The 23182-nt window shown below is 40.0% G+C and overlaps 1 protein-coding gene across 1 annotated transcript in view; it reads right to left on the bottom strand.

Moving 5' to 3' along the window:
- Positions 1-1369: 1369 nt before the first annotated feature.
- Positions 1370-23182, bottom strand: part of TRPA1 (transient receptor potential cation channel subfamily A member 1) — a 62340-nt gene continuing 40527 nt past the window's right edge. The window contains exons 17-28 of the mRNA XM_075270405.1: positions 21577-21636; positions 19104-19202; positions 18506-18576; positions 16479-16620; positions 14480-14569; positions 13323-13498; positions 7733-7862; positions 6511-6693; positions 4478-4546; positions 3623-3742; positions 2168-2265; positions 1370-1830 (exon numbers count right to left, since the gene is read on the bottom strand). Coding sequence (XP_075126506.1) covers positions 1632-1830; positions 2168-2265; positions 3623-3742; positions 4478-4546; positions 6511-6693; positions 7733-7862; positions 13323-13498; positions 14480-14569; positions 16479-16620; positions 18506-18576; positions 19104-19202; positions 21577-21636 — 1437 coding nt within the window. The 3' untranslated portion in view covers positions 1370-1631. The remainder of the gene's footprint in view (positions 1831-2167; positions 2266-3622; positions 3743-4477; positions 4547-6510; positions 6694-7732; positions 7863-13322; positions 13499-14479; positions 14570-16478; positions 16621-18505; positions 18577-19103; positions 19203-21576; positions 21637-23182) is intronic.

Raw genomic sequence — 23182 nt, 5'->3', positions numbered from 1 at the left:
GCTGAATGTATTTGGCTATCTTTGATAATCCCATAGACTCTGAATGAAGCAGCATATCACAAAACGTTACCAAAATCCTTGAAAAGCTGAAATTCATACCCTAATCCTGCGCCACCACATCCGGAGTGGTAACACACAGACACAAATGAACAGATAGCTTATCCTTTGGTGTTAACTTATCATGTTACTTTTGGAAAATCCACTTATCTTCTGATTTACATATATTGATATGTCCCGCCAAGAGGATGAGTATGGAAGGATACATCTGTATGTTGGGGCATCATGTTAGCACACTAGCTCATCATAGCCTGCTGCAGTAATGTATCCACCAGAGTGATGTCACAACAGCAGAGTGATGTCACTACTGCAGGCCATAACTGGTCCACTGATGTCACTGGTGTCATACTTATGGATAAGTCACCACCACAAGTTTAAACTGAGATTCACCAGATGATCTGATGACTGGCAGTCTATGAATGATGAAGAATTCTAAAGCATGTAACTTTGTCACTTTCACATCCTGCCCGATTTTATTTTTAAAACCCTGAAACCTAATATAAATCTGTTTCAACCCAATGAAAGAAAATACCAAATGTATGGCAGCAATTTCTAGTCCAGATGGAGGTCACTTGCAACAAACTGAAACAAACTGTTCTGTAATGTGTTATAACTTAATACTAAGTTCATACTGGGTTTATGCAAATGAGAAAAATAGTCTGTGCACAAAGCCTGAAAAGCAGTACATGGAGGTCTTAAGGCTACATAATAGAAAGACATACAACCTCCGTATGTTGCCGTAGACGGAGATATTCTCTACTAGATATAATTCCTCATATCTGGCAAAAAAAAAAAAACCCTGCTATGCCTTTTGTACCCACAGGATAGGAGATATGTATCACATAACTGGAGCTCTGACTGATGGAGTCCCCAGAGATAAGGAGAAAGGGTAACCGAAAGTCCCCAATGTCTACTCCTTATGAATGAAGAACCAGTCTGCCTCCTTGAGCAGCACCCCATTCACCAATTTGGGGCTTCTTGCCTTCTTGAAATGTAATCTCCAGCAACCTAGCAAGTTCACATGGAGTCGGCATGGAGGACTTTTCGTTCCCTGTTCTCCTCATCACTGGGATACCTGTCAATCAGAATCCAGACATTTAACACTCCTGTGGATAGGGGACAGCGTCTTTAATGGGACAACTCTTTTATTATATACCTGTTTAACTAGGCTTGGGTCCTGCAGACCTGTGGTGTTTCTTGGAACCTTGTAAGAAATTCCCCAAAAAGAAACACAAGTTTTAAAGCAGAGAGCTACTTGGTATGTGTTTGCTCAAAATTTTTTAGCTTCGGACCAGCCAAAGCACCCAACAAATCTTGATCTTTGAGAAGAGAGTAGAAAGTTTCCTGTTGGAGAGACACGTTTCTATAGATTCCCCACTGGTCTAGAAGTGCACCCTTGAGAGATGCTATTTACCATGAAGATTTCCTAATGTAAATTATAGCTGTAGACCTGATTAGGTATGGTCCAAAGATAAGATATTAACCATGATAAACATATTTCTATACAGTAAACTCTATCAGTCCCTGAAATATGCTTTATGGTAAAAAACATACAGGGGAACCATCACATCAATTTAACTTTTACATTTTACAGCTTTCACCACACAATCCCATTTGCTTTCTTTGCGTTCCATCTTTTGTTTCTTCGGTTTGTTGTGTTGGAAGAAGTCCTGCTGGTCTTCATCATCTGCCTCTGATACGATCTCCATTTTCTGAATGATTAGTTTGATAAGTTCATGCTGCTTCTGCATGATTGAGGACAGATCCTTCAACCTAGAATTGTGCACATATGAAAATCAATTTTCATTTACACATAGTTTGGCACATCACACCTCATTAAGGATGGATTCACATATATGTCACTATGGAGATCACCTCCAGTAATGGCACAAACAAGCAGGAATAATGCTGGTTGTGGCATGTGGTGCATCAGTTGTTGATGATGATGATGTATGGAACCAGTAGGGACAAAGTGATATACATCAGACTGAACAAAAAGTGCAAATCTCTGACAAACATCATATGAGTAAGTTTAATACATATTTGCATTGATCAACATTTAATACAAGGCAGAATCATGAAGAAATAGAAAACTAAAGCAAATACCAACCTATTCTTCTGCTTCCAAAGTTCTACCTCCACTGTGCCATTGTTGTCGGGAACGTCAGCTCTAAACTCATCACAAGTGAGGAAATAACTTAACATACTCTATAAAAATACAAAAGATATAAGTCTGAATAATACTCATAAAAAGTACAATGCACATTCTTGTCACATTAAAAGTGGTAACAGTACAAATAATTTGCTGTCTGAATGTATTTCATTACACCTTAAAGGCAATTTGTGCCTCAACTGCAGAAATATTCATTTATTTTAGGATTTGCAGTCAGCAGTCTGGAGTACCAAGGACAGCTAGATTTCAGCATAGCTCCCTGGCCCTGTCACTGACTGCAGCATACAAGGGGTTAAATGGCAACTATGCTTCTGACTAATGAGGGAGGGGGGGGGGGCGATGATATGAACACATATCCATGGTACTCGATTCCCCTGGGGTTGTCCGAAGTGACACAGGAGAGGAGATGAGTTCATTATTCTCCTGTCTATCAGCTGCTCATGTTCTCCTGCATACTGGTTAAAGTGCAAGTGCGAGTATAAGCATCTCCGCTTTAACCAGTGGCATCTCTAAATCTATGGAAGCTACAGACATAATCTTTGTAGTTTAAAGTTACAGTGTCTCTGAACGTTTTCTACTTGGGGTGAACTGTCATACTCTCTTCTCAAGCCCCAAGTCATTCTGTCCAAAATACAAGGGGTTAATACAGGGTCATTAGATGATATTTGTTTTCTACAATTGTGTTACTTTTTGGGACTCATGTCTCAATTTTCACACAAATTGATGGGAGTTAAGGTGGCAATGCTTAGGTTTCCATTGATATGTTACTGTATGTGTTGCATGTTAAATTTTTACAAATTGTTTCCGTGCCATTTGCTATTCCTTTGACTTCTTTTTTAAAAAGTCAATCTATTTTGTCCAGTTTTGGTAGATATACATGCTCGGTAGTACAGTTCGACTATCCACTCTCGTACACATGGAGCAGTGTAATTCCCATTGTTGTACTATGTAGCCGTAAAAGATCCTCGCTGATAGGAACTGGCTTCACATCACCAACACTGGGCAAGCTGAACATCATGAGCCATCCATATAGAAAAGCTTCAACTCCATAAGAAATACAAAAATCTACATTAGTGTGCTAAAGCAAAGACAAACCAACAACTACAAAGCATAGCCTCTGAGCCAACTAGCAACTGGGATGGAAAGGGTTACACTGAATATGGATACAGTAAATGTATGCTGAATGTACATTTTCTGATAGAACCCATTGATTTAGAGTAAATCCAATGGAACATGTAATAGATTTTAGAGTAATGCAGAAGCTCAGGTTATATCCATGGAAATTTGATAGAACAGAACCATGAAGCTAGTGTGAACACAGCCATAATTACACTGTATAGAAAAAGGAAACTGCTTCCACTTTGCATGATATCAAAACAGAACAATACTCACTGATTTGATGGCAACTCCCCAAATTCTTGGCCGATTGGGATAAACAATAACAGTTTCATGATCCACCCGTTTCAAGAACCAATATGGCAGTTTCTTCTCTAAATTTGTATGGAGATGCACCTAAATATAGCAGAAATTACACAGATGAATGGGGAGAGGTGATAGCTTGGCCTTGCCAGGTAACTTGCTATAACACACAGCCGTCATGTTTTATGTCTATTATAACATTACGGGGCAAAACTTGTACACAAAAAAAAAAAAAAGATAAAAAAAACTAAAAGATACTACTAACCCCACATCATAGGTTCTAACTGTGCCCCTAGTGACACAAAACTATGTTCACCTACATAAATATTACAGAAATCTTTAAAATTACTTTAAAAGTTGTTTTCTTCAAATAGTATTTTGTGGTATTCAAAAACATGAAAAATGTAAAAAAATATGTTTCCCTATAAATCATCTAAGAAAGATGCAAACATTTTTTGAATAAGCTTAATGAAAAAATGGCGGTCAAAACCACATGTACAAAAAAACTAAATTAACCAGGGAAAATGGCCTAGTGTGGACAAAAAGTGGTTAAAGATGGACCTTTGGGCCCCCTCAACGTCTTGGGCCCAGTAGCAAATGCTACCAGTGAATGTGATCCCAATAGCTATGACCTTGTCTAGTACATACAAAGTGAGAGCAGAATCTAACAAGGATTATCCAGACTCTTACGGTCCTCTTCAATGACCATTCTCACTTTTTCATTTTCTATATTTAGCTTCAGTCCATCATATACTATAAGATATTACATTATTATATTCATTTTATATTTGATTTCTAAATGTAATTTTTTTATTATTTGTTACTGACCTGCATCGCAATCCTTTTAAGAGCTGCATTCCGTTGTACTTCTGCAATGTCACCTACAGCCAGACCAATCTATAGGTTTAATAAAAAGACAATCACAATTGTGTATACAATAGAATGATGAAGACATATACATGTATTGTTTTCTTTTCTGGTCATTCCTTTCTAATGTATTCATCCAACTGTCTTTAATAAAATAACAAGACACTGTGACCAAATTTGTTTCATAACTGAGTTTCATGGGCTAAGTTATTTCACCCCCCTCATACTGTAGGTCCCCTAATACAATGCTAATATTGTGTATACAATACTTTGTCTTTACTTATTCCTGTTTTTCTAAATGTCTCCTTGTCACAGTTGTTGGAATTAAAGTGGAGACCCCAAACAAATTATAGTAGTTCCATTAATTATATGTATATAAGTAGTTTTTTTAAAAATAAATTCTGGGGTGGCCATATGGGAGGAACACACATACCTCCTTTGATGCCTGTATATACGCTGCAGCAGGGTATATGTGCTTTATGGAAACTATTGTAAATGGACATTTTATTGTCAGAGTAATGTCTATAGACTAATATAGTCTCTAGGGAGGGAGGTGGTACGGCATCCCCCCCCCCAATCATTTAGTAATGGGAAATATGTATCTAGAGCTTTAGATGTGTGTATGATTTATAGTGGATCTAATAACAATGAGATGAATCTGCTTACTCTGATCCAGGCTACACAGCAAAGATGACAAATAAGGCTGCACAAAACATCAAATAGTTTTCTGCTCTGCCATGTTTACTCATCTACCATGTTGGAAACATTTTATATCAGACCAGATGCAACAAAATGTGCTAACATGCTCCAAAATACACCAAAGTATACAACATAATTTAGTTGGAAATACAACAGCAAATTGCCTTCAGCTTGCACAACAAGAATTTGCAGCGATGTGAGATCTATCTATCTATCTATCTATCTATCTATCTATCTATCTATCTATCTATCTATACTATGTGAACAAAAGTATCCAGACACCCCCAAAAACATGTTTTTCATAATAGGTGCATTGTGCTGCCACCTACTGCCACGTATTCCATATCAGCGACCTCAGTAGACAATAGTCATCGTGAGAGAGCAGAATGGGGCGCTCCGCAGAACTCACAGACTTCGAATGTGGTCAGGTAATTGGGTGCCACACATCAAGCAGGTCATTGCCAAATGGCGCCTCGCTTGGTGTAAGGAGCGTAAACATTGGAAGATTGAACAGTGGAAAAACATTGTGTGGAGTGACGAATCATGGTACACAATGTGGCGATCCGATGGCAGGGTATGGATATGGCAAATGCCCAGTGAACGTCATCTGCCAGCGTGTGTAGTGCCAACAGTAAAATTCGGAGGCGGTGGTGTTATGGTGTGGTCGTTTTTTTCATGGCTGGGGCTTGTACCCCTTGTTATTTTGCGTGGCACTATCACAGCACAAGCCTACATTGATGCTTTAAACACCTTCTTGCTTCCCACTGTTGAAGAGCAATTCGGGGATGGCGATTGCATCTTTCAACACGATCGAGCACCTGTTCATACTGCACGGCCTGTGGCGGAGCGGTTACACGACAATAACGTCTCTGTAATGGACTGGTCTGCACAGAGTCCAGGCTTGAATCCTATAGAACACCTTTGGGATGTTTTGGAACGCTGACTTCGTGCCAGGCCTCACCGAGCTACATCGATACCTCTCCTCAGTGCCATTCCCCAAGAAACCTTCCAGCACCTGATTGACCGTCTGCCTGCGAGAGTGGAAGCTGTCATCAAGGCTAAGGGTGGGCCAACACCATATTGAATTCCAGCATTACCGATGGAGGGCGCCACAAACTTGTAAGTCATTTTCAGCCAAGTGTCCAGATACTTTTGATCACATAGTGTATCTATCATCGCTGTGTGATATCTTTTTACAACAAACCCAATGAAAAGCCATTGAAAAAACATTGGCAATGACTTTTTGTCATAAATTATCATCAACATTTTTCAGGGCTGTATTAAGAGTAACTTACAAGCAAATTCATCAGAAGGATTGGGATTAATAAAGTGAATACAATCAGATGAACAAATGTAGGAATCGGATATTCAATTTGATCTTCCATCAGTGGTTCAAGAAAACTATCACGATAGCTAATATCACCAAGCATCATGGTAAAGGTCTGCATAAGGGAAATGATAGGGGTCCTGAACGCTATCTGAAAAGATGAAGAAAAACAAAGAAATAAATTACATGATATAATTTTGCAGTAAAAACATTAAAATCAATAATAATACAACATATGTAGTAATAGATGAGGTTGGATAAAGACATGAGTTCATCAAGTCCAACCTATAACCCTACAATCCCCTACAATGTTGATCCGGAGGAAGGCAAAAAACAATGCCATATTGAAGCACTAACAAAGCAAAAAGTGTCTCCTCGATTAGTGGAAAACTGAAAACTCACTGAAAACCCAATAATTATATAACCTATGTATGATCTAGAGAGCTGAGATAGTAAACAAAATATAAAGCTAAGGCCCCATGTAGTGAGCCACAGCAAAAAAGCGCTGCGGGAACAACTGTGGCAACAACACATTGGGATTCTTTGCTTTGCACTGAAAGTTTGCAGAGTTTTCCTCTGTGGACTTTCTGCTTCCATTGACATGTTGCGATTTTCAAAACTGCCATGTATGGAAACCATGTTAGGATGAGAAATGTGGTCAAACCGCATGTTTATGCCATGTGGAGCCCCAGCCTGAAAGTGATTAAGAAACCCAGAAAATATGGGGATTCTTCATGGAATTATTTCGAAAATGCCGGACAATCCGGGCCCACTCAGAAGAGCGGTCATCTCCAAGCATTTCCTGTGTGGGTTAGACACTAGGAAGTGGACTGCAGCAGTGTTTGGCTGATGTAGCAGGGCATCAGGTAGAGGGGAGCTATGTTAGAAATTTGTTGTGTTAGAGATCACATGGTCAAGTTTTTTAATTTCCATGAAAAACCCACATTGAGGAAAAGCTGCTTTTTTGTTGCATGTTTTGATGTGGGTTTTTTTTTTTCCAGCCCAAGTCAGGAGGGGATATAACAGAAGGGAGAAGTGTAAGTACTTCACTTATGTTCTTATATTCTGAACGAATACATTGAAGATCAATTGGACAGTGTGCTGGCCGTGAGGAACAAGGTAATACTGCTCTCTGCGCTTTAGCCAATGCAAAGCATCAAAATATAGAGTAACCTAAAAATCTGACATACCTGTGGAGTGAGGGCTACGTAAAAACTTAATGCAAATCCGAGAATCAGGAAAAAGAAGATGACCACAATTCGCACCAGTGTTCTCAGGATCTCCCAAAACATTACTATATAAATTCCACAGGATTCAAACCTAAAAGGAGTTTTTAATAAACAAACACGTTAGTCGCTATTATTGTCATTGAGTATCATTCACTTGGTATTTCTATAGTAATATAATCTAATGGGGCCGTTCACGTGCTGGAATTTGATGACGATTTGGGGAACAGATTCCACCCCTAAATCAGCAGGACATTCCACTCAGATTCTGCCTCTTATTGTTTTCAATCACATGCAGAGATCACAGCAGGATGATGAAAAAATAAGTGTCTTGCTTGTTCTTGCCATGGAGTCTGCGACTTGAAACTTCCTACTGATTAGGTCCCATCTGGATCAGCGGTGGAACGCCTATGCAGATCATCAGCATTTCGTCACATGGAGTCAACGGAAAATCATTGTCCGCCGTGTACACAGCCCCTGAGGATAAGTTCAGACGGAGTTTTTTGTCAGGATTTTGAGGCCGTATTTGTCTCAAAATCCTGACCAAAAAGACAGCTCCCATTAAAATCAGTGGGAGCCACTCAGGAGTTTTTCCCGGGAGATGGCTTGTTCTGGCTCCCGGAAAAAAAAAACCGAGATGCTCATTCTTCAAGCCATTTCGCCTCGCGATTCAACCTAAAGACACTCCCTCCTCCGGACTAGGCCCATTCATTGGGCCTAATCTGGAGCGGAGTGTGCGGCTGGATGCACCATCTTGGCTACCCGGTTTTTGGACCGGAACCTGAGCTGGCCTCTGCCTCAGGTTCTGGTCCAAAAAAATCCATCCGAACTTACCCTAATAGTTATTCAGTGCAAACTTGAGAATAGATAGTCTTTAGCAAAGTTTCCGAAGTTCCGTGATAAATCAGACTGTCTAGTTTAACTTACCACCTATTACTTAGTTTACTCCCAGAAAATTGGGGACACTTAGATCACTCCCACTTTCAGTGATACTGATACCACTTTCCTGCACAACTTCACCCCTTTTTCCTACAAATCATAAACATGTCTAGAGATGAGCATATCAAAGCTGACAAAGTGGAATTCAAACCGAATTTCAGGAAATATTCTATTCGCATTGAATCCAGATTTCCTCAGACTATGTGGTAATGACTCACACATCTCCAATGGGTTTTTTAACCTCCCTGATGCCGCAGTAAAACACGCCCATGGTCTCCAAGGGGTTCCGCCATGCTACATGCCCCCTCGGTACCCCCTGTGGTGATTAAAAATGATAAAATATTGATACTCACCTGTCCTGAGCTCAGCATCCACTTCAGAGCTCTTGCAGTGGTAAATGAGGTCCTGTTTTCCAAGCCTCACTGCTGGGGCCTGTGATTGGGCCCCAGCGGTCACAGCGAGCAGTCACAGGCCCCAGCAGTGAGGCCTGAGGAGAAAGGCCTCAGTCACTCCCGGAATACATCTGGAATGGATGCTGAGCCCAGAATAGGTGAGTATCAGTATTTATTTATTTTTAATCACTACAGCAACCCTCGAAAACATCACGGGGGAGGAACAATCAGGACCACAATGTATAATAAAACCCCAGAGATGCCATGGTCATGTGTGACCAAGGCATCTCTGGGGTTAACACTCACAATCGAAGCTCACCTCAGCGCTAGCACCCACAAAGCAAGGTGCGCACACAATTTCCAACAGTGCTATACTATTAGAGTGGATGCCAGTAAGGGGTTAAAGCAATTTGAATTAATTGAATTGAATTAATTCAGATCAGAACGAATAGTATCGGAAAATTCGGTGAAGCTGCCGAATCAAATTTTTGCAAAATTTGTTAATCTCTAAAGGTATCTAAGGGCGCGTTCACATCTGCACCAGGTCTCCTGTCTGGTGGGTTTTCGTCTTCTGCCCTGAGAAACTGGACAGGAAATGGAAATCCGGTGGCCAGTTTTCAAACCCATTCAATTGAATGGGTTTGCAAAGTGACCACCCGTGAGCGTCTTCTGCCTCTTCACAGTGAAGACCGACAAAAAAAAAACGGTTTTGCCGCGGAGAGCCAGATGACGCACATGGGTGGTCACTCTGTAAACCCATTTAAGTAAAAGGGTTTGAAAACTGACCACCGGGTTTCCGTCCCCTGTTCAGAAGACAGAAACCCGCTGGATTGGCTAAAGCGGAGACTGAGTGTAGGTGTGAACCCGCCCTTAAAAGTGTCTAAGACACTTAATAATTGTTGCTTAGGAAATCCCTCCTCCCCACAGATATTTATATTCTATACATTCCCCAAGAAGTCCTGCAAGTAAATCCGCTTGGGATAAGACAGACCTGTTTACGCCTATGTTTTAAAGCCCCTATGTTTTACAGCCCTGTGTACCCCTAAGGACACTAGTTTACTGGTGAAGGGGGAAGGGGTTGTATAGTTACTGAATTACATCCGTCAGTGGTAGTATTATTATAGTCTTAAGACAGTCTATATCTGTTACATATACAGTCCTATGAAAAAGTTTGGGCACCCCTATTAATCTTAATCATTTTTAGTTCTAAATATTTTGGTATTTGCAACAGCCATTTCAGTTTGATATATCTAATAACTGATGGACACAGTAATATTTCAGGATTGAAATGAGGTTTATTGTACTAACAGAAAATGTGCAATATGCATTAAACCAAAATTTGACCGGTGCAAAAGTATGGGCACCTCAACAGAAAAGTGACTAATATTTAGTAGATCCTCCTTTTGCAAAGATAACAGCCTCTAGTCGCTTCCTGTAGCTATTAATCAGTTCCTGGATCCTGGATAAAGGTATTTTGGACAAACAATTCAAGTTCAGTTAAGTTAGATGGTCGCCGAGCATGGACAGCCCGCTTCAAATCATCCCACAGATGTTCAATGATATTCAGGTCTGGGGACTGGGATGGCCATTCCAGAACATTGTAATTGTTCCTCTGCATGAATGCCTGAGGATTTGGAGCGGTGTTTTGGATCATTGTCTTGCTGAAATATCCATCCCCGGCGTAACTTCAACTTCGTCACTGATTCTTGAACATTATTCTCAAGAATCTGCTGATACTGAGTGGAATCCATGCGACCCTCAACTTTAACAAGATTCCCGATGCCGGCATTGGCCACACAGCCCCAAAGCATGATGGAACCTCCACCAAATTTTACAGTGGGTAGCATGTGTTTTTCTTGGAATGCTGTTTCTTTTTGGACGCCATGCATAACGCCTTTTTTTTATAACCAAACAACTCAATTTTTGTTTCCAAAATGAAGCTGCCTTGTCCAAATGTGCTTTTTCATACCTCAGGCAACTCTATTTGTGGCGTACGTGCAGAAACGGCTTCTTTCTCATCACTCTCCCATACAGCTTCTATTTGTGCAAAGTGCGCTGTATAGTTGACCGATGCACAGTGACACCATCTGCAGCAAGATGATGCTGCAGCTCTTTGGAGGTGGTCTGTGGATTGTCCTTGACTGTTCTCACTATTCTTCTTCTCTGCCTTTCTGATATTTTTCTTGTCCTGCCACTTCTGGGCTTAACCAGAACTGTCCCTGTGGTCTTCCATTTCCTTACTATGTTCCTCACAGTGGAAACTGACAGGTTAAATCTCTGAGACAACGTTTTGTATCCTTCCCCTGAACAACTATGTTGAACAATCTTTGTTTTCAGATCATTTGAGAGCGGGCTGTCCATGTTCGGCGACCATCAAACTTAACTGAACTTGAATTGTTTTGTAGAAAGAAATGGTCCAAAATACCTTCATCCAGGATCCAGGAACTGATTAAAAGCTACAGGAAGCGACTAGAGGCTGTTATCTTTGCAAAAGGAGGATGTACTAAATATTAATGTCACTTTTCTGTTGAGGTGCTCATATTTTTGCACCGGTCAAATTTTGGTTTAATGCATATTGCACATTTTCTGTTAGTACAATAAACCTCATTTCAATCCTGAAATATTACTGTGTCCATCAGTTATTAGATATATCAAACTGAAATGGCTGTTGCAAACACCAAAATATTTAGAACTAAAAATGATTAAGATTAATAGGGGTGCCCAAACTTTTTCATAGGACTGTACAATATGGATTAAACTGGAACTGTCCGTTTATTGCTGGAATATGTACTGCATGGATTATTGTATAATACTCTACCCAGGAGGACAATAGAATAATGGAGTGCAGATGATTCGCCTTAGGATCTAGAATGATAATTGACTGAAGGGAACAATTGCCGAGTTTTACTTCATATCTTGTATATACCTGTCTATATTTCATATTGTATATAGGGATATGGGTAATGGACCTTCTCTTGCCTGTAAGACAAATCGTATATAAATAAGGATGTATCCTTGGTCTACTCTATAGCATACTCCCTGGTCCTGTATCTTGGCTAGGAGTAAATTTACCCAGAATTATAGAGAAGTCTTTTTGGCTGCTTGAAGTCTGCCAGAGGTCAGCCCCAAGCAGGGGTGAACCTGCCCCTTTCGCCGCCCGAGGCGAACGACAGAAAGCCGCCCCCCCCCCCCCCCGGGAGGAGAGGGGGTGGGGTGAAGGGGCGGGGCTTAGCGGCGTTCGCAGGCAGAGAGCAGGCAGAGAGAGGACCTGCTCTCTGCCTGAGCGTGAGGGGAGGCCGCTGGAGCAGCGCTGCTCCAGCGGCCTCCCCAATCCACCGGTCGGTGACACTAAGCCAGTCCAGGACAGCTTGTCCTGGACTGGTTTAGGTAAGCAAATATGCCGCCCTCCCTGGGGCCCTGGCATAGCGCCACCTGAAGTGGTTGCTTCAGGTCGCCTCATGGGAGGTGTGGCGCTGGCCCCAAGCAGTTGATCTCTATCATATTTCTAGGTCCTAGTAGGACATGAGGCCTTCCATTCTATGGCATCTGTTTTTTTAACTATTCATTTCAGTGGTTTCCAGCTACTTTTTTCTGGTGCAACTTTTTAAGAAAATAGGTGGAGCTGGATGAAGATCAAGACAGACCAGAAAGGAGAGAGGGGCCACACGGTGGCTCAGTGGTTAGCACTGCAGCCTTGTGGCACTGGAGTCCTGGTGTTCAAATCCCACCAAGGGCAAAAAACATCTGCAAGGAGTTTGTATTTTCTCTCTGTGTTTGCATGGATTTCCATCCCATATTCCAAAAAGACATACTGATAGGGAAAAAATGTACATTGTGAGCTCTATGTGGGGCTCACAACCTACATTTTAATTAAAAAAAATCAGAATGGGGATATCTTAGCCAGACAAATTTAGTATAACTCAGCAGAGTTATACCTGAAATCTACACCAGTGCCTGATACATGGGACCTCGCCAGATGCACCAGAATTGTTAAGAGTTTGGAGCCTAAAAATAATTCAGATGCCTCTTGCTCCAGCTGGAGAATGAATTCAGACTAATGGAGGAAACACCAGTCTTAATAAATCCCCCCGATTACAGCACCTTAGGAAATCTACGCTATAGATTTTTCACACCTCCTGACTTGTCTACTTTAGTAAATACTCATATTCCCCATGAGATAACTGATATATCATAACCTTTAACTCCAATGGATGACTTCTTACCTTTGAAGATAAATCAAAAAGTTGACCCAAGATGTAAACACAGCAGCGGCTGCACATTGCCATTTCCAACTAGGTACATCAAGAGGATTCGTACAGACAGATGAGGCAAAAAGAATGCTGGTGACATGAATTGTCCAGTCTATAATATTACTGGTGTCCATTAGATACTTGGCTTTCTAAAATGCAAAATCATGGACCACGTAAATAATATGATATCAAACAGGTCAATTATGATTTTTGGTGTAGTGAAGAGACCCCATCGTTCCTCGATGGAAAAGAGAGGTTAACTGGAATATATTGTATGAAAACACTTTTGTTAGAAGAAAAATATATTGCAAAAGTACTAAACTAGGCTTTATACCAGACTCAGAAAGGGCTGTTTTGTGATTTTTTTTTTGCTAGTTTTTTTTTTTTTGTTCTTTTGGACATAATAAGAAGTAAATGTTGAATTTGCTCTTAGTTATGGCTTGGAATTTAATTAGAAACTGTATTGCATGAAATATGGCCTACGAATCAATATTAGATCTGTGAGGGTCCTAGAGCCAGGAACCCTGTCGATTACCAGTACTGTGGGATCGCTGGAGATCCTAGGCAAGTGCAGGTACTGCAGCACTGCTCCATTGAAGCGGTTCTCCTCCTCTTTATCTTCAATCTGACTGCTTGGTTACATTAGATTGGTCTTTATATTCAACCTCACACTCAGAACTCTATGGAGAAGGGAGGGATAGAGTAGGGGGCTACTGCCGGCTGGTTAATTAATTTATTGCCTCATTCTCTGCTTCAGGGACCATTAGTTTCAAGCTACATACAGATTTACTGTTTAACTAATCTCCAGTTTAGTTGAGGATTCCGAATTGTTGGGAAACCAGTTTAGTACAATGTAATGCTAAAAAATACTTGAAAGGCTGCAATTCACCCTCATCCTCGTATTTAGTCACACATATGATAGTTAGCATATCACTTTCTGATAACTTGTCACAAAACCATGTTGTGTTTAAAAAAGCAGCTTAACGTGTGATATACATACAGTATATGGAAATGTCCGGCCAAGAGGTCACGTAACAGATTACACATCTATATCTGGCAGGTAGGTCATTTTTAATAACACTGAGAATTATTACAGATGGAGTAAGTTATCTCTTACTTATATAACATACCTGTTGAAAGATCTGAATAATTTCTTTTACAATCCCAAAGATGCTCATGATCATTACAAGGGACAGGCAAATACGTGTGAAATACGTGTCCTGCAAGTAAACAAGATGCTCTCAATAAACAAGGCACCGTCAAATACATCTCATCCTTAAAGGGGTTTCCCAGCAAAAAATATTGATTCTATATGCTAAGGATAGGTCAGATCGGATCAGTTGGGTGTTACACCCAGTCCCCCCATTGATACACAGAAAATGGAGCAGGAAGAAGACAGCTCTGTTCTCTGTGTAGTGGTAAAAGCAAGTTACTGCAGATCAGTTTAGATTCACTTGAATGGGAGCTAAACTACAGTGATTTGGTTCAGCCACTACCAGAACAGAGCTGTCTGCTTTCTGCTCTATTCTCTGTACATCAGCTTTTGAAAATAGCAGATCATTGAGAATGTCAGCTGTCCCCCACGATCAGAAATTGATGACCTATTTTTACCCCAGAAATCCCCTTTAAGGTGTACCTAAATTTTCAACAATCTTTGTGTAAATATGTTATAGTGTGTATATCAGGAATAATAGTATTCCTGCCCATTAAGTGATTTGTATTCTTCAATTTAGCAGTTCTAGACAGCAGGCTCTCTCCTCTAGTCAATTTTCAGTTCTTCATGAGCTGATAAGTGGAGACTGGCTAATATGATGTCTCCAATACACTGCACACAAAAAATAAATGAGGATCTCTTTCTTTGTCATTTAGATTTATTAGCAAGATCATATAGGAGGTTATATAGAAAAGTGATCAGCAGTAAACTCAATAAAGCATTTCAGGTGACATAGAAACTTCCAATTTAGCTGCAAAAGCCTTTGCTAGTACCTATGCCTCACCCAGCTACAGCTTACTCCTCCCTTTCCCCCCTCACCTATATAATCTGATACTACCATGAGATTTCAGAGTGAAAGTCAGTTTAGGAGGGAAAAGGACCAGGAAAAGCGTAAGGCAAACAAAGAAAGAAGTCTATTATTCTGTTAACATTTATTACAGGATTTTTAATCTTCGCTTTTTCTATTTATTTAGGCAAAGTTTGTTGAATTGTTAGTGATCATTTATGGGGATTTTTTTCACAATGTCTTTCACAAGAAACCAACATATCAACCAGTCTGCCAGATAGGTTAGGTCACATGAATCTAATATTATTTTGCCCTTGTACATAGCTGCCTCTCTTGCTGAGATATTCCATTCTTGTCGATATGAAAATAAGCTCAACAACACCCTTATTGCTCAAAAGAGCTAATATGCATATTGGAAATAAATGGTGGTAACCCTGCAACAGAGGCAGGGGAAAAAAATCCTCAAAATCCACTGCCAAAAACGTCTCCCATTGACTTCAATGGGAGTCACTCGCTTCTTTTTTCCGCTAGCTAGTAGCCAAAAAAAGAAGTGACATGCCCTATCTTGCCGCAGATTCCGCAGCTGCATTGGCATTTTGTCGCGGCGAGCAGCACGAAATGTTCACATGGTGGAAAAGGTTTCCGTGATCTTTTCTTCCGTGTGAACATACCCTTAGAGTATCAAGGCAGAAATTATGCCAACGTGGGGCAACACAGTGGCTCATTGGTTAGCACTGCAGCCTTGCAGAGCTGGAGTCCTGGGTTCGAATCCCCCCCAGGAGCAACATCTGCAAGGAAACTCCTTGCATGTTGTATGCATGTTGTCTATTCTCCCCATGTTTGCGTGGACTTCCTCCCATTCTACAAAGACATATTTAAATGAAAAGACTAAAAAAAAAAAATGTACATCGTGATCCCTATATGGTGCTCACAATCTACATTTAAGAAAAAAAAAAAAAGAAAGAAATTATGCCAACACAAGTAAAAGCTGGCTGTAGTTGAAACCCAATATTACACCATAGAACATAATTTTCATACTGTATATACAGTATATAGTAATTTAATAATAACACAGCATTAGTAGTCAATGTATAATAATAACAATATAATAATAATAATAATAATATACCTCAAGTCCTAAAGGTTTAGTTTCCACCGTTGAATTATTTCTGATGGCTGGCTTAGCATTTACTATCAGAAGTGTCAGTGGAATGAGTCCCAATGAGTAAACGGCCAAGTTGAGAAGATGCGCTTTAAATCCATATGCTCGCCTGTAGATACAAGCAAAAAATGGCAAACAGCAAAATTAATAGAGCACAATATATGTACAGTAACAAAACGTATTCCAGCCACTTTCTTTATGGCATAGATTCTCAGCCTGGGTTCTAAATCCAGATGTGATGGTTCATATGAAACATTGATGTATTATTGAACGGGCTGTCTGACTATCCATTTCCCTCCCTGTGTCATAATACTGATATGTCCACCCATAGGCTAAGGCCACTGGCAGCAAAAAGTGAGTTTTTGTTGTATTTTTTCCTCCACTATTAAATATATAAGTAAATAGCTCGCAATTCTACAGCTACAATTAACAGGTTGAATTTTCAAAAATTCTGCTATTTTTCAACTCTTTTTTTTTTTTCTGCAATTTGCGGATTTGATTAATGAAATCTCATTCACTTTGCTGGGACTGTAAAATGCAGCCGCCAAAAACACTGTATATCAGGTACGTGGGGCCTTAGGCTCAGTTCACATCTGTGCCTGGTCTCTGTACGGGGATTCTGTTTGCCTCGCCGCATGAAAAACAGGGCTGTGCTTGTGCCGTCGCTTGCAGGTTTGCAGCCATGTTGAAGAGGTGATACCGACTTCAACACAAGGATTGGACATAACTCCAAGCCTGGTCCCTAGCTCCTTAGATACAGGGGTCAATGCTGATAGCAGTGCTCCCTCTCTAGCTGTATTGTCCCATGATTCCCCCTGGAAGTTATGACAGTCAGAGCCTCCAGGCTTGCCATGTATGGAGGTGTATTAGGGTCTGCCGAATTTCCAGCATCCCTGTAATAAACGTCTATACAGTAGCGATAGAGGATTGAATGTCCAAGTCCCTTCTATTATTAAAAAAAAGTAATAATTTAATAAAATAAAAAAATGTTTAAGTGAAAAACAACAGCAAAAAAAAAATCATAAGTAGCCAAAAAATGCACCCAATTAAAAAGAAATGTAACAAATGTTATGGTTCTATGAGTACCAGCAAAAAAAAAAAATTTAAAAAAATAAAAGGTTTTTAATGTGCAAAAGTAGAAAAATGTTTTAAAAATTAAATAAAGTCAGTATGGCTGCGATAATAACTACCCATATAGCAGGTAATTTTTACCACATGGTGTAGACCCCCAAAATTATATAAAACTGGAATTTAAAAATAGATCTCATGCCGCTAAAAACAAGTCCTTATATGCCATTGTAATCAGAAAACTGTAAAAAAAAAATCATGGCTTTAGATATGTGGAAATGAAAAAAAAAAATCCAAAAAGTTGAATCCTTAAAAGAATACTCCAAAAGGAAAAATGTTAAACCAGTAGGTGGTCTCAGGTTATTAAGATGCGAAACCCTGGTCTCCTAATATGGGGCAGTGGGACCTTATTGGTTCCCTTAGATGTAACTATAGTCTGTTCTGCAAAAGCAATCCTGCTCAAATACATGGACCATAGGGTGGCAATACAATGTGTACTTTTTCTCCATAAAAATTCCCCAGAGGCTTCAATGGAAAAAATGTAAGACATTCTATTGTTAGGGTTACTCCATTACCCAATGGCATACTCAGAAGTACAGAGGTAACCAAGTGTAACATTACCCACCTGTTATATACCCTGCGGCTCCAGGAGTCCCTGCAGGTCCAAGTTAGTCTTGGCTTATTTTTTCTACAGTGATGATGTTCCATGTGATCTCTGCAGCCAGTCACAACGTCAATGGTGGTTGCAGGATTCACATGAATGTACAAGCACAACATCGCTGCAGCAAAGTAGACAAAGACCAGCGACGGCCCCTGGAGCCACAGAATAGTCATGATAAGAACATATTGGTCATTTTTATATTTTAGCATAAGATAAAAAATAAAACTTCAATAAAACATAACATGCAGTCACCTCTTCTACATACCATTTCATGAGCAAATATTCTTTACAGACAGGATGAGACAGGAGTTCCACACGGTTGTGTTTGACCATGTCCTACAAGAATGTACAGTGGGAAAATGTTTTATTTTCCAGAATACATCTTTATAATATCACATTCATATGACATGAAATACAATGCTTTAGACTAGAGCAGAGCTATGTCACTTCAGCACTATAGGTATAGATCCACAGGCAGCTAGCTCCCCCTGGTGGTCAATGAATGCAAAGTAAAATGTTTTAAAGGGATTGTACCATGACAAATCCTGCCATTTACAAAAACATAATGGTTTTTGAAATCTCAGTATTTCCAATGGGGATATTTTTCTGCAATGTGTGGATGAAATTAGCCAGAATCCCTCCACTTTGCAGATACTGTAAAATGCCAGAGTTTCCATAGCGTTTCCACCACGGCCAAATCGCAGCATTTTGCAATGTGGAGCGTCGACCTTACATAATTTCAGTAAAAAGTGACTTTACTAATAATTGCATATTTATTTCCATAGCTCATCCTAGAGAATAAAACTGTGACCCTATAAAATTACTGAATGAGACATATAGCAAAGAAAACTGAGAAGTCTTACATTTAATGTCACAAGAGGCTCATAATAGATTTTACTGTCGAAGAGTTTTTTCTTCTTAAATGAGAGAGGACATTGAAGATATCGGAAGTTGTACTCAACCTAATGGAGAAGAAAAGAATGAGATAAGAGAGAAGAGTGAGGTTATCTGATCAGAGTCCACTATATCTGTTCACACACATTCACAAAATAATTCACATTTTTGCATTTTGCTCATATATGCGGTAATATTTCACTTAAAAAATTGTGTTTTTGTAGACCAAAGGCCCCACTTAGTGGGCAACAACAAAAAAGTGCTGCAGAAAGTCTGCAGAAGTTTCCTCTGGTCTTTACTCATCATTGTGTAATTGGAATTCCGACATATTCTTTTACACAAACATGGTTTCCTCAAAAACTAAGACAATATTGGTTGTTGTGGCCTCTTCACTAAGGTTGAGCCGATAATTGAGATTTCAGGATCAATTTTAAAATCTGATTTCCGATCATTTTCCAGCCGATCGCGATCGTGAAATTTGCTCGATCGCCGATCGGGATCCGATCTTTCCTGATTCCGATCACTCAACCCTAATAGTATATTATGTATACTGTAGGGTTGAGCCGATCTTGAGATTTCAAAATCCAATTTCAGATCATTTTCCAGCTGATACCAATCGCAATTGTGAAATTTGCTCGATTGCTGATCGGGATCCGATCTTTCTCAATCCTGATTGCTCAGCCCTGCTCTTCACTACTCATCAAGTACAGCGCTATAAACTTTTTAGTGGTTATGATAGGTACTACAGCTCATCCACATTCATTTGACTGGAACGGAGATGCAGCATTAGAATAAATTTGTCGGACACATTTGAAAATTGATAAGAGAAGAGAAAGAAAGCCAAAAAATTTAAACATTTTGCTAAAAAAAGAACTTGTATATCAGACAATGGCACAAAACCATTAAGAAATTCCCCACTACATGTGAGGGATAACTTTTATATATCGTAGTTAAGGCTAGGTTCACACTACCATTGGGTTTCCACATGGGGACCCAAAAGACAGAAACCCTGTCTGCTTAAAAAGCGGTTATATGCAGAACCTGCACACCCTGTAGGCTATGGTGGTGTCCATCAGGTTTCTGTTTGGTTTACATTGATTTTATACAGAAACCTTACAGGACTTTTCTCTCAGCAGATTTTAAGCAGAATATGGAGCAGAGTCTCCTACAAAGACTTCAATTCTAGTATGAACCCGGAGTAAGGCTGAGGCCCCACTTTGCAGAAATCCAGATTTTTTTGTTGCAGAATTTGTTGCGTTTTTTTTTAACCAAAGCCAGGAGTGAATTGGGCAGAAGGGAGAAGTATAAGAACTCCCTATATGTAATGTCCCGGTACTGTTCGTCCCATTCCCTTTAATAGTCCTTGCAGACCGAGATGGTATGGACATTTGCATATAAGGCATCCCCCTTCATTTCTATTTTACCAGAGCCAGCACGCAGGGGGTCTATTAATGTGCCATCTTGTGGATGTTTTTGTGAACTACACCTGCCTATACTTTGCCATTGTAATTTGAGTTGTCAGTGTGAAGGTGTGTCCATTATAATCAGGTGACCTTCAGGACCAATCAAGCTCCCTTGATTGGCTTGGAAGAGGAGTTGAGTTACAGCCCCCTCTAGGGGGGTTGGGGACCTTTTGCTTTGGTCCTTTGTGTGAAGACAGAAGACACAGCACATGGAGAGCTGAAAATGGCAGCCAACTCTCAGATCACTTCCAACAGAGATGTCTTTTCCTCTGTACTCAAGATTCTCCTCAGAGAGTGTTTTCCTCTGAAGTTCCAAGCCTGCAATCACTGAAAGCTTACGGACCTGCCTATCCATACATCTGGGAATCCCACACATATCTCTCTATTCAAGTAAGTCTTTGGGACAAATCTATATTTAAGAAGCCCATAGCTAGTCTGGCAGAAATTGAGGGTCTCCCGCTCCTGACAAATTGCATTTGCTATTCTACATACGTGTACCCAGTTTGTTGTGAACTAACCCCCTGGATACAGGCCATCTTTACAAGTATATACAAGTTTAACTACCCAAGCAACTACTGATTAATCTATCCAAAGCATTCTGCCTCCATCACCTGCTAACTGGACACTACCTACAAAGATCACTGTATTGTATGTGAAGAATCCCTCCATATGTACATTTGTATTACTTTGTCCTGCTAGTAAAAAGAGCAACGGCTACCCCCGAAGCCTGGTTGTCTGTTGTCATTGTCAGATATCAGAGTGGGGGTGGGTAGTTGGGGACATCAAAAAGGAGATTTCGTGCACATTTGGGACCCAGGGACCCCCTGAAATCCGGCCACATCTGATATATTACCCGTGATACCAATCCTGGCCTTCCTGAGTGTTACATATATATTTCTTATTCCTTATGTAGCCATTCTTGGCTTTGGCTCAAAAAACTGCAGAAAACCTATTACAATGTGCACTGCAGGAAACTCACAAAATAATCCCAGTTCTTCTTGTCTCCTTGCGATTCCATCATACATCTATCCAATAGATTCTGAAATACAAAGAGAAAAGCACATTTTTTATTAAGGGTGAGTTCAGATACAACAGATTCTGCTGAAAACTTTGCCACGAATTTGCCTTTCATGTGTTTTCTGCAAATTTTGATGGTGAATTGCCCTCAGATTTCACCTTGTCATCTGCAAAATAATAGCCAGAATTGCCAACAACATCTGCATCACTCATTGAATTCATTCCAATGTTTTTGCCTAAATGGAGAACCCCCATGTGCATATATTGTACTGTCATTTGTCATTGTTTCTTTTGCACAGAATCCACACAATACAAAAAACGCCACTTTGTAATATATCTTAATATAATGTCTATGTCATTTTTGAGTCTTCTTTGACTGCTGGATTACTTGTCTCCTCTGTAGACAGGTTTGGTAGATTATTATACTGTATTCATACAATATAATATAATATTTATGGTCATTGAGGCCTTAAGCATACAACCGAATGTGCAGTTTGAGGAGGATTCTGATGCTTCTTTCTTTATGCTAATTATGGAGCATGTCCAATCCAACTTCATGAAAATGGAAGGGAACCACTCCATTGAAATTGATGTAACGTGAAAGGCACTCAGATGTCATCCAAGTGTCATCTGAGTGCCTTGTGTTAAAAAAATCAGAAAGCCATCATGCTGCACACTCAGTTTTGTGCACGAGACCTAACATTTCAGACAGTTTGGCCTCATTATGGGGATAATGTCCATCTTTAGGGAGAGACCACCTTTTCAGGTGTGTGGAGACTTATACAGCCATAGATGCTCCACTGCAAGGGAACATGGGAAGAATATGCAAATCTGTCTCCCAAGGTTTGCATATTCTTCCCATGTTCCCTTGCAGTTTGGCCTCATGTAATAGACTATGTCATTCTGGACCAGAATATAATGCATGTTAATTAAAAATGATGCTGTTTTCTGCCGGAAAAACCTCTGTAATGTTCCTGCTAATAGGTGTCTCCCTTCTTGCTGTTTTAGCTGTTCCCTCCATGTTACTAGGGAAGGGTTGTCTTGAGAAACCAACATGCTCAAGACAGAACACAGGGAGTGAAAGAGAAGGGCAGATATCTTTTCACAACCTCTCCATGTCTGCACAGAGAGCTGATCTGTGTTCCCTGCCTATACATGGCAAGGAGAAAAGCCTGTAGCTCACAGTGAGTGTAAGAAGAGTTTACCTACTTCTGACTAGCTGCTTATGTTATTGCTGATGGGATGTTAGAAGAGGTATAACTTAAAAAACTTGCTATGCCCCAAACAAAATCTGTAATGGGGCGCTACCTGCCTTGTTCCACTTAGAGTATTGCTATATTTTATGTGGCAAAGTGACCTGCAGTGACTATATTATGGTCACTTGGCTTTTCTCAGCTATTTATTTGCTATTTTACAATTACTTCTTGCAAAATTACACATAAAAAAACAGTAGTAGTAATAATAGACAGGGAGGGGCAGATTGCTTTATATTTTATACACTTTTATACACATTTTATACCTTGTGCAGAGAGAAATATAAAATGTGCTGCAGCCATAATGATGCTATT

Source organism: Leptodactylus fuscus, chromosome 4 (assembly GCF_031893055.1).
Source record: "Leptodactylus fuscus isolate aLepFus1 chromosome 4, aLepFus1.hap2, whole genome shotgun sequence".
NCBI classification, from domain to species: domain Eukaryota; kingdom Metazoa; phylum Chordata; class Amphibia; order Anura; family Leptodactylidae; genus Leptodactylus; species Leptodactylus fuscus.
Note: the sequence above shows the minus strand (reverse complement) of the source record. Positions and strands in the feature narration are given on the sequence as shown.